The sequence below is a fragment of the Colius striatus genome, chromosome 1 (assembly GCF_028858725.1).
Source record: "Colius striatus isolate bColStr4 chromosome 1, bColStr4.1.hap1, whole genome shotgun sequence".
Taxonomy (NCBI): domain Eukaryota; kingdom Metazoa; phylum Chordata; class Aves; order Coliiformes; family Coliidae; genus Colius; species Colius striatus.
Genome location: NC_084759.1, coordinates 61,938,442 through 61,956,786, shown reverse-complemented (window position 1 = coordinate 61,956,786; position 18,345 = coordinate 61,938,442). Strand labels below are relative to the sequence as shown.

At 41.5% G+C, this 18,345-nt stretch overlaps 1 protein-coding gene across 1 annotated transcript in view; it reads left to right on the top strand.

Annotated features, from left to right (window-relative positions):
* SH3RF3 (SH3 domain containing ring finger 3) overlaps nt 1–18,345 on the top strand; it is a 258,831-nt gene that overhangs the window by 196,726 nt on the left and 43,760 nt on the right. Inside the window, exons 5-7 of the mRNA XM_061997231.1 lie at nt 10,668–10,768; nt 13,467–13,637; nt 17,694–17,944. Of these exons, the coding sequence (XP_061853215.1) occupies nt 10,668–10,768; nt 13,467–13,637; nt 17,694–17,944 (523 nt within the window). The remainder of the gene's footprint in view (nt 1–10,667; nt 10,769–13,466; nt 13,638–17,693; nt 17,945–18,345) is intronic.

The following is an 18,345-nucleotide window of genomic DNA, read 5'->3' as shown; positions in this document are numbered from 1 at the left end:
GGGGAAACAACAAATTTACAGTATCTGTGCTGACTGCCTAGCAAATTTGTGCCTTTCCTTTCAACGTTAGAATCTGAATTTAGTTTACTGTGTCTTTATAGCACGTCCTTGAAATTTCTTTGCACTTTATCATTGTTTATAGAACAGATCTCCTCTTAAAAAGAAATAAAGGAATTTTGTTCAGTTCAGTAGGGATGAGTTTCTCTGGTACATAGCAGGATTGATATTTAGCTTGGGGGGTGGGTTCCACATTTTTTAAATGTTCAACACAGTTTTCCTGTAGCCTGTCCTTTGAAGAAGCAGAATTCAATTACAGGAGTTCTTGAAAGGCCTCTGGTGCCCTACCTCAGGCAACCACCTGGTGCCCAACAAAACTCTGTTCTTAAAACAAGCATCCATTTTCCTTGTAGACCCGAGGCTCCCAAATCTGGGGCATCTGCTTTCTCTCTGCTGACATGAGAAGAAACAGAGGTACTGAGGACTTCTTACTGCAGGAAGTTAAAATTTAGGTGCAAATTTTAGATGATTCAGTAAATTTGGAATCTATTCCAGCCTTTAGAAGTGTTTTCATGCATAGTACTGCATTCCTGTGGCTTTTGTCAATTTTTGTTTTGTCAATTTTTGTTTGAATTGAAAGCAATCTTTCATGCTGAGCCAATGTGGTTTTGTGTTTTTATGAGTTGTTTGACTATTAGAAGCCTCCTGCTTCTCCAGGAGGGCACAGATGTATGTGTATTGAGCACTGACATGCAGATCAGAGTATGAAATCAAATGTTTTTAAAGCATTTCTGCATATCATTCATTTACTAATTGAAGACTACAGGCCTTCCATAACATGTTTGTTGTTCTTTAAGCAGAACCAACTCCGTTATTTCCAAAAAGCCAAGACGCATTTTGAAATAAGTGATGATCTAAAAAACATCTTCATTGACTTCAGACCTTGGGATACTCAAAGGTAGAAAAGTCAACTTCAAGCCACCTCATTGGGATAAAATAGTGACTGAAAGACAACAATAGCCAAGATACAAAAGCATTTCTTTTCAAAGAGGCAATGCTGGGATCTTTATTTCACTTGCAGACAAATTTACTTAGTGTAGGCTTATTGTTGCACGTGGAATATCATTCATTAAACGTAAAATCTCCCTCTAAAAGATAATAGTGTCTGCCCATCGAGCAGAATGTCCTATCATGCTCATAAAATGGATTTTTATTGAAGATGTAAACAGTGCTGTGGACCTGTGGTGGAGCTGAAGCTGAATTAGGTTACAGGTGCAGAGGAGCAGTTCGTAACTGAGACTCCCTGGGGAGCAAGGAAGGTCTCCCTGGACAGTAATCATGCATAGGCCTCAGATGGCTTGTCTTGCGTCCATTTACATCTCTTATGAATTATTCTTCCCTGCTATTTGGAAAGGTCATAGGTCAGTACTGTTCCAGATCCCCTGGGTTTTGACAGAAAATGCACCTCATGAATAATGAAGTGTGGCTTTGTGCACACCAGGATAACAGCTGAGTGAAGAAGAAAGGATCCTGCCCACAAAAGGAACTTCTATGTGTGTTCTGAACGACTCATCACCATGCACAAGAAGTCCCTTTGTATCTGCAAGTGTTAGTACAGGCTCCTAACCAGAGGCCCCGTGTTCAGGAAAAGCTGAGAACAATGTCTTGCACGCTTCCAGTCCCAAAGAGTGACAGCATTTGAAATGAAAAATGTTCCTTGAAGTGTCTCTCTATATAAATCATTTGGAAGTGTGACTCCTTATCAGTTATTTAGAAGTGCTGAATTTTAGCTGAGAAAATGTAATAGCAGAACTCTGGTTGAGCTTTGGCTGATAACCTAAATATGCTGACCATGAGGAGCATACAGATTATACATAAAATCCAGGGAATAAAATGAATCTGGAGTTTTCAAGTGCTCGGCAGGCTGTGAGAAGAGAAATTCAGGTGTTTTCAACTTTGGCCTAGAGTCCAAATTCTATTCAACCTGCTCTGCTGCTGGCTGTGAATGACAACTGAATGGACATCCACTAATGACAGTGAGACAGCTGAAACCAAGGGCAGCTATCTCAGGAGGCTGCACCAGTTAAAATGGCAAAAGAGAAGTAATGTTTGTCCAACCTATGTTTCTGTCATTTAGATTAAAACATGTCATGAAAACAGCATAAGAGATTTTGCTGAAGTCTGTCCTAAACTACGTCACGGTCTTTGTATCTTCCCAGTTCTACTGAAAATTATTTAGAACAGTTTCCAAATTCCTGTGCATTGCATCTCTATTTTAAATAACTTTACAAATAGCTTTTATTGGGGGGATTTGTAGGTGGAAAAGAGTTATTTTTTTTTTACATGGGCAGGCATGTAAGCTGCCTTTTTTTTTTTTTTGGCTACCAACAGGTCTGTGCATATCAAAGATATATTACACACTATTTTTCAAAACTGTTGCAAATGAGACACATGAGCTGACTCAATCTATTGACTGATTACATAAGCTACTGAGAATCCAGGTCATAGCAAAATTGTCTTTCAGAAGGTACTAGTTTCAAGATAGTGTCTTCCTCTTATCCTGTAATTTGCCTCATCACAAATACGTTTTGAAAGATTTTTCAAGAATCATAACCCCATTTTTTTACATCATCTAGGAGGAGAAGATTGTGCTTTAGAAGTATTATTCAACTGTGCATGAAATCCCATTGCCTGTAAAACTTAAAATGGTTTTTTTTTTCTCAGATGTTCCTCAGAGTAGTAACCCAAGAACATTTTGCCACTGAAATTATTTTTGCACAGGGCTAATCCTGAGGCTTTTTGCTCCCTGCCAGTCAGCTACTGATTTGGAAGCCTCAAGAGCAAACAAGGCACTCCCTGGATATTTGCACTATACCCCAAAATCATGTCTATCCGGGACATGCTATGTGTACATGCGTGACATTTGAACAGAAATGACTACATTGTGTGTCTTCCTGGTTTTGTTTGGTTGGGGGTTTTGTTTCTTTGTTTACCACTACTCACTCCCTGGAGGGAGACTTCCTACAGAAGGCATTGCATAGGATCCCAACGAGTTTGTTGTGCAGTTATCAAAAGGATAATTATGAATGTGAGATTAAATTAACATCTTTTAGAGGTCAAGCTTTCACTTTAAGCTTTCCTGTCTCTCTGCATTTGCTTTTTATGTTCTTTGATCTCAGAATTGCAAGAAACATTTTATTATAAAATAAACTATTTAAAACCTGGTGGTGGAGAGCTAGGCACTGGTGCTCAGTGCTGAAAGGGTTAGTCTGAGAGAGAAACAAAGCTGAGTAAAATATAATTCTCATGATGCTTATCCACATGGTACTTAATTAGTCCTCATTTGGGGGAACTGAGAAGCTGCGAGCCAGAATAATCAGTGCTTTTATGGATGGTAATGTCAGATGAACGTTTGGGAGAAGATGACAAAAAATATTTGTTGGGTTTTTTTAATTGTAAATTGCAGCTATCCTTCTGTTGTAGAACGGTGGAAATGGAAGCTCTTTAGAACATATTTACATGGCTTCTGCAGCTCTCTGCATAGGTCCAGGAGCTATTCACAGAATCACAGAATTTTGAAGACATGAGCCAAAAAACAATCGGGGGCAATGTGGTGCTAGAGCAGGCTGGCATAATGTTCTGTCTCACCTTCATCCATAGCCACAGACAGGTTGTAAGAACCTCTCAGTAAATGCTAAACTGTAGAAATTTAGCTCCCTTTTTTTGCAGGAAGGAATTGGGTATTTATACAGATATTTATGCAGCTGCAGCTGTTATCCTGGTCATTTGTTTGTTTTTTACACACATACCATTATGGAAAAGCAAAGTCCTCCTCTAGAATTGGTAAGTCAGTTTCAGCTCCCACTTTGGTAATTAGCATTTGATGAGGCTACTTGATCTTGCATGCAACACTTCTCATCAATATTTGGTGGCACTACCATGCATTAAGAGCTAATATGTTATTTCTAGGAACATTAAGACCTGGAGTGATTGCCAGAGTCCTTGTTTTATGGAGTCAGAGAATTAGAGAAATGGGTTGCAGGAATCTTAAACACCATTAACATATTTTTTTGTGAGATTTCCAGAGGACAGTATGCCAGCCTATGTGAGTTGAATGTTTGAGTCCTATTTTCTTTTATTTTAACATAATATTAAAGAGAAATTTAAAGTAAGCTGTAAATATGCGTTCAAGACATTAAAAGAAATTTTCCTGTGAATTAATGAATGTGATAAGTGCCCTGTGGTGAGACAGTGCTGGATTTACTTTGAAGTCAAAACAGAGATTTCTGGTTGGTGATTTTTTTAGATGATAAGAACATTCGTCAATTGCAGCAGGAATTATTTTTCTGTGAAGGCTGCTGCAACCTGCAATATCGTTGTACTCTGTTCCTAGTTTTATCGCTGTCTTCATGACTTCTATTCCCCTCCAAATCTGAGTCCTGAGCCTCTGCAAGGCATTTCACTAATCCCTGCAGGCACCATGTCTTTTCAGATTAAACCACAAATGTGGCCTTAAAGTGCTGGTCTAAAGTCTAAAGTAAATCTACGGGGGAGAGGAAAACGTAGTTTATGCTGGAAGTCCAGACTTCTAATTCTTAGACTTTCATAGAGGTGTGGAGAGGAAGAGAGAAGGGGAATGAATTTGAGATGGAGTTTCAGCCTGATGAGTGGTTATCACCTTTAATTTCCTGGTCTCTGTGGGCGTGTCAGTAATGTTTTGCTAGGCTGGTTGCTTTTAAATATATGTCAGAGCTGACACAAGAGTCAGCAACATCTCAGGAGTGTATTATTTACCCAGGAGTATAGGCTATAAACTGTAATAGAAATATATCATTACGTATACATTAAAGTGCAATTTGTTTTGATGCTCCTGTGGTTCTCTTGCAAATAATACTTATCAGCTGGATGAGGAATGAGATCCATCTGATATTAGACACGTTGCAATGACTTCTGAGGAGATCAGGCTGTTTGAACTCATCAGAAAACACTGATCCTCAGGCTGGGCAGTTTTCTGCCGCGTTCATTTTTGTCAGCTAGCTGTTGCCTTCATCATGTTGCATGACAATGCCTGATTCTGTGGCTTTCTTAAGCATCTACAGATAGTATTGAAAATGCTGTGTGGGGACTAAGAGCAGAAATCCTATGCTGTGCTCCTGTTTTGCTCTAGAGGATCATGCTGCTGCTAGGACAAGATCAAGCTTAGCCAAGTCCCCAAATCCCTTTGTGCAGAGCCTTTCTTCATTCTTGGCCCTCATGTAAAGTCTGCTTGTAATGGTTAACATGGAGACTAGGAGGAAAAAACAGACAATTTTTAAGGAGGCATTAAAGCATGAGTTAAGAGTTTCTATAAGATATTAGCTTAAGTGTTGGGGGGAGAGGGGGGAGTTGTACTTCAGTGGTCATAAGGAGGCTGTTGTGTTTAGAAACAAAAAGCAACAAGTCTTTTTATATTACTGTCTAGCCCATAGGTACATAATCACCTACTACAGCAGAGCAAATGGTGGTAAAACCAGATGCCACAGCACAAGTCAGGAGTAAGATCTCTGTCACGCAGCATCATTGTGCATAATCTGGGAGTTTTACTCAAGATTTAATCTTCCATGGTACAGGTGCCATTGCTGTGAGACTGAAGAGCACCAAGAAGCAGGAATTCATGCAGAGGTGGTCTTCAGGGTGCCTTTGTGCAGGCTTTTTTACCTGCTGGCTGGTAGCTGGGGCTGCACCTCCCTTGGAAAGGGAGAGCTATTGCTGTTAAGCTGTAAAGATCAGCAGTGGTAAGTGATACTCAGAGGATGTCAGATTGGAGTAGGGGCATGAAGAAGTTAGATTTGGCTGTTTAGTGGCGTAACTAAAAGGAATGAGAGTTTGGCAGTGTCTTGTTCAGCAAACCGCACACCTCCATTAGAGTAAATGACCTCCTAATCAGGAGGTGTGCTACAGTGTGATTACCCAACAGGTCACATCTGGAAACTCACTGTCCAAGTGTTTAAAGGCATTAGAAGCTCATAAGGACAGACAAGGGACACCAAATGGCATTTTCAGAAGTGACTCCTTTTACTTAGATTGCAGTAAAAATCCATGGGAATCCTTCCATGAAGTATTTTTTAGTGCCACTCAGAGAAAGCTCTGCAAGGTGCCTGTTTTTATGAATAGGTGCCCACGTGTCTCTTAAAAACCTGGCTGTCAAAGACATGCCCTCCCGGGTAAGGCTTAGAAACGGTGAGTAGCAGGGTGGAAGCAGGATTAAGATGCAAATGCTGCAGTGTTTGCACTCTCCCTGTGTAATGCCTGTGGGTGGCTGTATTTGCATGCCTGGTGCCACAGGAAGGTGAATCATGCTGAGAGTGCCATCAGAAAGGAAGGATGTGTCACACAGACCTCCCAAAAGGTATCAAAGCAGAGAAGGAAAAAAATCAGATCATCGTCTCAGATTCCCATTCCCCTGAGCAGATGAAGAGGAAAGAGAGACACATTTAGTATCTTGTTCCTTGGATCACAATAGCAAAAGTACAACCTGGCTCCAGGGCTAAATAAAGAAGGAAAACAAACTAATCCCAGCTAGCAGCTGTGATTGAGAAAGGCCTTCTGTGTTCTCTGGGGGGATTATTAGTGTTACCAGTAGCTGGGGAGACCCGTGTAAAATTGTAAGAATGGAAAACAGAAAGGTAAACTTCCAACAAAGGTAATCAAAAGTATGAAGAAATAAAAGGTTGTTCTTTCACAAAATTCAGTCTCTTCAAACTCTTATTGCAAATATTATTTTGCAAAATAATCTAGCAATATTGTGTCTTATAATGTGAGCTAATGAATGATACAGAAGGAGGAGAATGGTACCTTGAAAGAGGAGGCTTAGAAAGCCTTCACCAACTGTGTCAGGGACCATAGCTGGGATGTAAAACTGGTGAACATTCAGATGCATAGTAGCAATCAGGCAGCCACAGAAAGAATTCATCAAGGAGCAGAGGCAGATGGAGCTGTAGAGCAGAATACTTGTGTGAAAGCAAATGCTAAGATGTGAACAGAGCAGCTGAATGGAATGCAGTGGAAGGCCAGTGGGTCCTGTGTAAAACCTGATGAAAAAGAAAAACTGAAAAGTGAGGTCATAGGCAGAATGACAAGAGCACCATCATGTCAAAGCCTGCAGGGGAGAGCAGCTAGAGAAAAAATGAAGCACTATCAAGAAGCAGGCACCAATTTAGAGTTTGGATGTGTATGATACTAAGCTGAGCAAAGTGCCAAGAGTGAACAAGTTGTAGGGTGCAGACTGGCACCAGATGCAGCAATATTATGGTAACAGGGCATAGGCAAGAAACTGAATGTCAGGTGGACAGAGAACATAGGAGTGTGGGGATTTCTTTGGGATTATTCAAGGGAGGAAAGCAACATTGTTATCTAGCAACACTGAATAACAATTATCTGATTTCTTAATCCCTAGAACTGTATGTTAGTACAAGTGTAATAGTGCATGGAACGTACTTGGGCTCTATGCTTCCAGTAGTATGGAAGATGTAGAAGCCACCACTGTGTGCAAACAGGACAATACATGGTGCCTAGACAGCTGCACTGCTCTCCTTGCTTGAGCTCACCTCTCTGCAGAGTCAGGTGGACTTAGCCCTGGATGCCCACAGTGGGCACTCCTGGCTGGGACAGCTGCACCTCTGCAAACTCTGCCTTCGCTGAGGTCTGCGCAGAGAGGATCCTGGGAGCTAAGGAATGGGGAGAATGTGTCTTAGAAATAGGATGACCTGCAAGCATTTGTTAGCTCCCAGAGCAACAATATCATTGGTATTAGTGAGACTTGGTGGGCGGATGAGTCCACTATTGGAGCACTGGGATGGAGAGCTACAAGCTGTTCAGGAGGGACAGGCAGGGCAGGTGAGGTGGAGGTGTGACACTATACCGAAGGGAGAGGTTTGATTTTACAGCCCTTACAGTTAGTGACGGTGTGGTGGAGAGCCTCTGGATGGAGGTAATGATTAATGGGAGGAACTTTTAAGAAGTCAAAATGTCAGATTCTGCACCTAAGATGAAGTAACACCAGGCCCAAGTAAAAATGGGGAGAGGAGTAGCTGAAGAGCAGCCCTGTAGAAAGGGATCTGAGGATGCTGGTCAACAACAGGCTCAATAGGAGTCAGTCAGCAGAGTGCCCTGGCAGCCAAGAGGGTAAACCACAGCCTGGGGTGCATCAAATGGAGCATATCTAGCTGATCAAACAAGGTGATTGTTCTGCTGTATTCAGTGTTGCTGCAGCCTCACCTTGAGTACTGTGTGCATTTCTGAGCTCCTAAATTTAAGGAGATTAATGTCCTTGAATGCCTCCAGAGGAGGGCAACAGAGCTGGTGAAAGGGCTGGAAGGCATATCGTATGAAGAGTGGCTGAGGACTTCAGGCTTGTCTAGTTTGGAGAAAAGGATGCTGGGGAGTTAACTCATTTCTCTCTGCAACTTCCTGAGGAGCAGAAGTGGAGAGGGAGGTGCTGAACTGTTCTCCCTGGGATCCAGTAATAGGACATATGGGAATGCTTCAGAGCTGCCCCAGAGAATGTTTACACTGGACATCAGAACACATTTCTTTACTGAGGAAGGTGGTCAAACACTGCAACAGGCTTCCTAGAAAGGTAGTCAGTGCTTATGAGGCATTTGGACAATGTCCTTAACAACATGCTTTAACTTTTGGTCAGCCCTGAGTTGATCAAACAGTTGGACTAGTTGACCATTGTAGATCCCTTCACAGAATCACAGAATCTTAAGGATTGGAAGGTACCTTGAACCCAACTGAAATATTCTAGTCTAGTCTAATCTAGTTTAATTCTTATTCTATTCCAATTCCATTCTATTCTATTCTGCTATGATCTTCTCTGCCTTTACGGTTGCATCCTAAGGCTGTTAATTTAGTTCTGGTTCTTTGTAAGGAAAAAAAGCCCAGTGATTTGTCCTACCAAGAAAGAGTGGGGATGGATCTGTTTTCTTGGAGACAATTTCTCTGTCTTAGAGTAGATGCACACTGGTGGCACAACACAAAGTAGTTTGAACCAGCTGATTTCTCACTTACAGGTCTCTCTGTTCGGTACCTTCTGCAATTCCTAACCCCATTAACCAGCTTAGAATAACGAATGAGGGGTCATTCTCCATCTTCCCTAAATTTTTGAATGGGTTGAGGTCTTTCTTCTGTTAATTATTCTGTAAATTGATATCAGCTTGCTGACACAACAGGCCAGATTAAGAAAGCCACAGAACTGGAAAGAATGCTTACTTTTACACATAGGACTCAGAGCTGCCTGGAACCTTCCTTGTTTGAGCAAGCAGCCAGAAAGTGAGGGGAAATAATGAGAAAAAGAAGATGTGCATGTCACTACAACTTCTTGATTGCGCGTAGATGCCGATGAGAGACGGAGACAGCTTGCTGCTTCTTGCCAAAAGCTATGGAATCACAGAGCAATGTCTTCATATTTTTCTATGTGATTTTCTAAGGATATTGTGTGAATATACAGCAAAGCAATATAGCTTAGCAATGCACTATTGAGACTTGGCACTGTAATAATTATGTGGGCTTCTTTGTAAAGAGCTGACCTTGAAATCCATTAATTAAGTAGCAATGTGTGTCTTGGTTTAATTCAATGTCGTTTCTAAGTGCAAAAATAAAAAAGTCCTTATGTTTTTATTCCCCAAATAAATCAATATTTACTGTTTGTTAGATTGCATTTTGAAACAGAAAAGCTGCACTGAAGGTCTGTGAACTGCTCAGAATCTCTGTTGTATGTAACAGGCTCTGTCTGAACCTGCAATTTGTGTATAAACTTTGGATTCTACTTTGTAGAGCCGTTCTGCATATGGATCTGCAAGCAGCATTTGGTTAGACTTACTGAAAAAAGCTTTTGCTCAAGTAAACCGTTACAAGCCCCATCAGCCCAGCTTTCCCCTGTATCTACAGCAAAAATCTTTTGCTATAGGCCTTGGCATTACTTCAGGAGAAGTTTTCAGTCAGGATTCATTTTTTATATAGATGAATGAAAACTTTGGTGAGACAGCTCTGAAGTGTTTGCCCCTCATACTTTCGCTGAGCATTAAGCTTTGAAAAAGTATAATGAACATATTTAGAACTGCCTTGCAACATTAACAGCTGGAAAAGATCTGCCCAGTTCTCTGTATGAGACTGGAGAATGATTTGCTGTGGTAAATGTAGAGTAGACTCCTACCTTCTCATTCAGAGGTACTCCCGTTTTGGGTTGTGTTGTCATCTTTTTCTTATAGGAACGAATATTCCTGATGATAAAAACAGTGTACAGAAATGAAGCTGCATTTTGGAAATTTAATAGTATCTACATCCCCATAGATCCATAATCATTAACCAAAAGTACAAATTTTAAAGTAAAGGTTACTTTTATCAGGGGAAGTACCTTTGCAAAGAGGTACATGTTGAGCTGATTTTGCAAAGCAATCAAGTAGCATTTTAAAACTTTGAAGATCTGCACAGAAGGTACAACTATATTCTCTGACAGGTACATGGAAGTGCTGTTAATAACCATATATCCCCTGTGTCAGAAATGCAATATTGGAAGGAATTTATAAAAGATGTAATTTTTTTCTTCTGTGCCTTCATCTCATAACATTTTTTTAGGAAATCATGTTTTTCATGTTAATACTTTTATGTTCTTCTTTGTGTATTTTCAGGATTCCTCTTCGATTGGAACAGCCACAGTGGCTGCTCCCAGGACAAGTGCAATAATTGGAGATCAGGGAACACCACCGAAGGTCCAGCTCCCCCTCAATATGTAAGCAGCTCACCTCAGTCACTGCCTACTCTTTGTGTTCAGTTGTGTGCATGTGTGTGCATGTGTTTTATATCTGAAAACCCGAGTCTCATCTCAGAAGAGAGAGAGAGAGAGAGATCATACATGACCCAGCCTCTGCTGAAATTGAAAAATGAGCAGAGAAAAGCACGACTTCCCCCTTTCTCTGTGCCCTTTTAAACTCCAGGTATATTTATTACAGCTGTATGAATCATTGTGAAGCAAACAGAATGCCTCTGGGCTAGAGAAAGTCTTCCTTCATTTAAAGCTCTAACAAAGGTGCAGTCCCATGTAATCAAACATCTGATTCATTCATCATTACACAGAAAAAATGACACAACTGCATTTTTTCAGTGTCATAAACAAAGACAATGAATGAACTTCATATCATGGGCGTATGGGCTTGTTACATAGTATGTGGAATAACAGCAGGTTGACTAGATATAGAACAGAAAGAGTAGACTTCATTATAATAAATCTCTTCTAGCCTGGTTGGTTGATCTGGTACCTGTCTAGTTAAACTACTGACCCCTTTCCTCTCATCATATATGCCTTGTGAAAGCAGTAGAACTATATAGACACACACACACATAGACACACCAGTATTTTAGGGGATTATATGGCTAAGATGAGGTCTGAATTCACAAATAAAATCTTAAAATTACACAGCAAATCTGCTTTAAGAAGAGTAAGGGAGTTAGAGCAGAACCAAAACAAATTTGTTCTTGTCTGATGAGGTGAGATTTTCATACCTGAGGGATATCACGCATCACTGACTACCCCATGTTACATGTAGCCCCTTGGGGAAAGAGCTAAGAAAGCCTTTCCAACATGCTCTGTCCTTGACTCTCCACTCTACATATAGCTTCTGAATATGAGCCCTGTATAAGCAGCAACTTTAAAAGGGGTAGTCAAACCCACACTTCCTACTCCCTCGAGTGAGTGCAGTCTGGCACTTTCCACCATGTCCTAGGAGAACACAGCGCTAAGGAGTAGCACTGAAGCAGACAACCTTGTTTCATGTCAGGGTGATGCATTTCAATGTTCTTTGATTCATACATGGCCTCATGTTTTCCATCAGGTGAACAGCTACAGACCTGCTCAGGACCACAAGATTATATAGGCTAAGCAACGGATGTGCAGGATGGTACCTCCCATCTGTTGACTAATGAAATACAGTTTCTGATTAGTTTTTTGTACTCCATGCACGTGGTAAACAGAGCCAGGCACATCAGCCTAAGCATGCCCCAAGGAGCTGTTACCAAATATTTCATATTCTGCTCATTACTGCTGTTTATTTACTACCTTCAGAATAAAAATAAGGAAATCTACTGGTACCATAAAGGGGTAAAATCAAGAAAACTAACAGGATTTATTCCTCAATTATATTTCCTGGAAGGCAGAAGTAAAAAGTAATGTATCATTTTTATTGGCTGCAAGTCTACAATCACAATGGTTATCGTTTCCATTATTTCTCTGGTTCACTGCTATAAGGTGGGCAGCAACTTTTTCTCAACACCCCATAGCCTAAGAGCATTTTGCTGACCTTTGTAGTGCAAATGCACTTTCTGTACATGTTTACTCCTTTGTCCTAATCTTTCTGCACTGCCTGTAAAGCATAAGTTTAAAAAAAAATTCAAGAAGGCACAACCTTGGTCAAGAATTACCAGAAATATTTTTGGGGATTTTTTGCATTTGTAGAAAAGTAACAGTACAAAATAAAAATAAAATTGGTGTTTGCAAAAAGAAGGTTGTCCAATCTTTCCATTATTCCCCAAAGTGCAAGCAATCATTCTTAATTTTCAACAAGGATCTTTCTAAACAGAGAGAATATCTTTAGGGACTTTAAGTCATAGTCATTTCACAACATTAGACACGTCCCTGAAGGAGTAACGGAGCAGCAAAAGAGAGATAAAAAGAAATATTCTAAACAAAGGGAATAAATAAAAGCTGTGATTAAAGAAATGAAAAATTCCACATATTGGGCCCCTTGTTAAAGACTTATTAGAATAGTTGCATGCAAAACATCCAAAGACAAATTCTACCACTCAAGTAAAAATCTTGCAGAATTTGGCCCTCTTGTCAATTTTGTTTTACAAGAATTACCATAGCAGATCAGAACAGTTTGGTGGTTTGTTTCTAGAACAGCTCGGGGTAAATAGCATTGAGAAAGCTTCAAGAAAAGCTGCCTTAAATCTTTTTGAAGTAGCCTACCCATAAGAAAAATTTCTTCTGAAAATCCACTCTAGTGGTATCTTCTACGCTGAAGCGTACAAATATATACTTCTTCCAGATTTTAGGCTTGGCAACATCTTCCTGCTCAAGTCCTGGTTACTCTGGCTGTCTCTGTCATTGCCTCATCCTTCTGAAACTGCTGCTGTGTCCTTAGCTTCAGTGCTGCTTTGTGGCAGTTTTGCTTTGGTTGTGCCCTGAGTGAGAAAAACATCCTATGAATTTCTAAGGTGCCCTCTCCCTTTAATAGCTACTCTCTTATTGCCTTAGCATATAGCTGATCTTGTCTCTACTGTGTTTGCTGTGCTGTGATGACATCCCTTTTTACCCACCATTTCTGAGCAGCATTCCTGCTCATTGTTCCACTCTGTGGGGCTGGAGTGAAAACAGAACAGGTGGTGGTTGATGTCAGCTGTGTGCTTTCTTCTTGTGTGCCCTCTGCCTGCAGCTACCTAGCCCTGTACGCCTACAAGCCTCAGAAGAACGACGAGCTGGAGCTCCGCAAAGGTGAGATGTACCGGGTCATTGAGAAGTGCCAGGATGGCTGGTTCAAGGGGACGTCTCTGAGGAGCGGAATGTCTGGCGTCTTCCCAGGCAACTACGTGACACCTGTTTCCAGGTAAGGACCACTGGCCAAGGTGGATATTCCTCAGCTGGGGTTCAGAGGGACTCTGCATCTGGAGGATGCTGAAAGCTACGCAGCTCTACTTTTAAATCACATTACTCTTACAAAAATTTTCTGGTGGCATTTCAGGCTTGGGTAATGCAACTTGCTGGTTGTAGCATTGGAGTAATTTGTGCTCTCAGAAGACTTCACTGGTTGTGTTAGATGATGGCGTTTATAGCCTCTGACTTTTCAAAGTCTGATATGCCCAGGTTTTACTATTGTAAATAATCTGTTAGTGATCTTTTTATTGCCATGAAACTACTGGACATGTATCGGGAATAAACAAGGAACACTTGTTTTGAGTAGCTCTTCATGTAGATTTTGTTTATTTTAAATAAAAGATCTTTGTTTGGATTTGGATTAGTGCTTGAAGCATAAAATTCAGAAGTTGTAGGAAAGTTCAATAAATTAGAATCATAGTATCATGAAATCATTATGGTTGAACAAGACCTTTAAGATCATTGAGTCCAACCACTAACCTCACACTGCCAAGCCCATCACTAAACCATGTCCCTCAGCATCTCATCTGTGCATCTTTTAAATATCTCCTGGGATGGTGACTCCACCACCTCCCTGGGCAGCCAGTGCCAGTGAATAACAACCCCCTAACCTCTTCCTAATCTCCAGTTGTCTGATTTTAGTCAGTCTCAGTTGCAGAAGCTGAGAAAAGTACAGAATAGCATATTTGTGGAGAAATGTTGTTTGTCAAAGTTTGCTATTGGACAACACCAAATCAAAGGTTGTTTCTGATCTAGAACCCACTCTGAAGTAGTCTGCAAGCTAAGGAGAAAGTTCATCAGTGTGTCCCAGGCTGTTTGCCCCACGTGCTCCTTGCAGGTGAATGCTGCCATGCATATGCCTGTATCTCCTTTAAAGCAACTGTGGGTTTGCAAACCAAACTCACTCCTTATCATATGCTCTTAGTCTCTCCTTCTACATGCACAGAGTCTGCAACATCTTTCACTTCTCTCCAGAGAAAGACACCTCACAACTCAAGTACTGTTGAACTTGAAAAATTGATCTAGTCTTTTTCCATCTTCAGTTTATGTCAAGTTTGTAATAGGTGGACTGAACAAGACCAAAAGTTAAGAGCAGATTAGAAACAATAACTAAGCCTGCAGACAGTCCAATATTGCATTTCAGTTAAAAAAACCCCACATTAATTCATGGATTCTTCACTGTTCATCAACCTAAATGTATTTACCTGATTTTATACAGCCCTTTGGCTGCCTTCGGTCCTTGCCTCTTCAGCTCTTCACTAGTTAAGAAGTTTGTGCTGAAGGATTGGTGATCTGAATCAGCAAGACTTTATTAAACGCAGCATGTCACAGCTAGCACAAGACAAAGAGAAGTGCTAAAGGGCAAGAGTGCTTTCCACAAAACCCAAAAGCAGCTTTATGGTTAGGTCTATGATCCTGTGGGCTAATTAAGTTCATGTGTAAATCACCTCCAGTGAGAACAGCGAGAAAAATCTGATAGCAACAGTATCTCCTATTTGCTGCACTTTCAACTTACTTTGTTCCCCTTTGCCAGCAAAGCAGAGGATTAGATTCAAACATGTTTTTCTGCCACTCTGTACAAAACCCCAAAAGAAGAAGTTGCCCATGAATTTAATAACACTGAATTAAATTTGTAAGCTACCAAAGCCCATATGTGAGCAGAGCATGATGGAAAAAGGACAAGATCATTTAGACTGATAGACAGACATGAGATAGCAGAGAAAATTTGCCACATCCAACATCTAACCATCTCTGTGGGAGCTACAGATAGTTTCTGTACCTGTTGGTGTGCAGGTTTGCCTGAAGGCAGCTCTCAGTGGACTATTAGGTATTCTTTTCTGGCAAACTCCTATCTAGCACAGATGGCCAAGCCAGCTCCAGCTGAACCTTGCTGTTACCCTGCCAGCTCTTCAGAGCAGATGACAGACAGTCAAGATTTCCATCTGGTAGGATTCCCAGCTTCTCCTTACCTGCAGGCTGATGAAAAAGAGAAGAAAGAGGGGAAAAAAATATTCATTTAGCAAAACATAATCCAAGTAAACTTGGCAGTATGAAATGAATCAAGTCAATGACACCACAGTGTTGTTTTTCCTCTTGTGATTTTGTGGGGAGAGGGGATGGCTACATTTTGTACTTTTGGACCATATCTTCCAGCCTGTGTTTGGGTCTCTTTCTACCAGAATGTCACTCTTTTGGCTCTTCCCTTTTCCACTCCTTCCTTAGGGTTCTTTCTTCTGTTTTTCTTGCCTTCCGAATCAGACCAGCAAATCAGATCAGCATACTCTTCCTTTTGTCTCTTCTCCTCTCTATGTTCCCACACAACAATTTTGTGGCCCCAGAATTTCTCCCAATGCCCTATTTTGTACCTTTCCTGTTATGCTCCCTTGCTAACCCTCTACGCTGTCTCATTTCCACTTCCTCTACCAAACTTTGTTCTGTATCATATCCCCTCTGCTGTCCTTTGCTGAAAGAGGACCTCAGTGCATGGAGGATCCCAGGACAGGAGAATCACACAAAATGATCCATCTTTTTTTCTGGCATCTACTGATGAGGAAGGAAAACACTCGGGAAACTGAGAAAGAAACTCAGAGAAAGACCTTCAGAGCAGTAGATGAATTTGTCCATTGGTATCCTTCTGTCCTCCCCTGCGTCCTTGTGCCCCTATCAGAGAGTTTCTATCTCAGTGGTAAGAGGACTGAGATCTGCTCTAGGCTGAAAGGAGAAAGAGCCTTGTTCCTTCCCACTGAGGTCTACCCAGCCATTCAGATGAGATACAAACTATGGATACGGTTTAACTGAGCAGTAAAAGAGGGGTCAGTTGATTATTGTCCTTTTCAGTAAGGTCAGCTGCATTCCATTCCCTTTTGCATTCACTGATTACATTGGTAGGGTAAGTGATGAGCCACGCCAAGCTCTCCAAATCTGCTGCTGTTCAGTCCCTTTCAAGAGCCACAAACAGATTTGGTGTTATCCATCTTTTTTGTTCTCCCTATGGGGCTGTGTGCAGGTTTGGTCCTAAGAAAAGATCTCTGCATCTGTTTTAATTATCACTCCATTAGTGCCTGTAAAATAGCCTCTGGCACAAAAAATGACATTTGGGAGGTATCCATTTCATTTGAATTTAGATTTGTGATTTTACTAGAAACTATTCAGACAAAAATGTAGCTTGAGAAAAAAAGTTATGAGAAAAATTATCATTTCCATTTTGCCTTACTCTTCTTCCCATGGGATAAAGTAGTGAAAATGTGCTCCAGCATGCTTGCAACTGTGTCCTATAAATACATATCTGTATCTCAGTTTAACATCTGAGCGTTATTGTGTCACACCACCTAAGTAACTGGGGGTTCTTATGACACACAGAATTGCACTGTATTGTTTAGGTTGGAAAAGGGCTTTAAGATGGAGTCCAACCATTAACCCAGCACTGCCACATCTGCCACTAAAAGATATCCCTCAGCACCTCATCTACATGTCTTTTGAATGCCTTCAGCAATGGTGACTGTACCACCTCCCAGGGCAGCCTGTGCCAATGCCTGACAACCCTTACAGTGAAAAAAAATTTCCTAATCTCAAATCCAAACCTCCTCTGGTGCAGCTTGAGGCCATTTCTTCTTGTCCTGCCACTTGTAATTTGGGAGAAGAGACTGACCCCCACCTTGCTACAATCTTCTTTCAGGTAGTTGTAGAGAGTGATAAGATCTCCTATCAGTCTCTTCTTCTCCAGATTAAACATCTCCAGCTCCCTCAGCTGCTTCTCATCAGACTTGTGCTCCAGACCCTTCTCTAGCCTCATTGCCTGTCTCTGGACGTGCTCCAGCACCTCAATGTCTTTCTTGGAGTGAGAGACCCAAAACTGAACACAGTATTTGAGGTGTGGCTTCACCAGTACTGAGTACAGGGGCACAATCACTTCCCTGGTCCTGCTGGCCATACTGTTTCTGTTATCAGCATCGTGAATGGGTGTGAGGGTCTCTGCAGTGTGCTTACACAGTGCCTTGTCTCCATGCAGGGTGCCGGTGGGAGCCGGGCAGCTCAGGAACAGTGGAGCCGGGGGAGCTCCGACAGCAAAAGGAGCCCCAGGAGCCATCCATCCCATTGGCGCTGGTCACACCAACACCACCACAGCTGTCAGACCGGTTGTTCCTATCACCACTCCTCAGACACATCCCCAGCTACAAGCAGCCTCTCCGCAGCTGAATAACTGCTTGAGGTATTCAGCCCAGTCTGCAGCCAGCCAGCCCCGCAGCGCCATGCAGATGGGTATGTGTGCCTGCCCGCTGGGGCCATGCGGTCCGCGGCGCCAGGATTGATGTCGTATCCCTCGAGCACAGGGCCTCTCTGACCTGCTTGATCCCACAGCTTGCTTTCTCGTTTTAGTCACAGCTCGGTCAGTGTGGAACAGAGTATGTTTTATTTGCGTGTAATATTTATGGGCCTCTATTGATCTCTGGGAACCACATTGTGTTTATCAGATTGTTATGTTGCTACAGCTGAAATAGATTATAGTGTTTACAAATATTTATACAATTTATCTGAGTGAAAGCAAGCACCCTGCATACTGAGGAGATTAACAGTTTTGAATCTGGTTGGCCCACTGACGGAAAAATATGGCCTGTTATCATAGGGCAAGTAATACACTACTTCAAATTAGGAAGCATTTC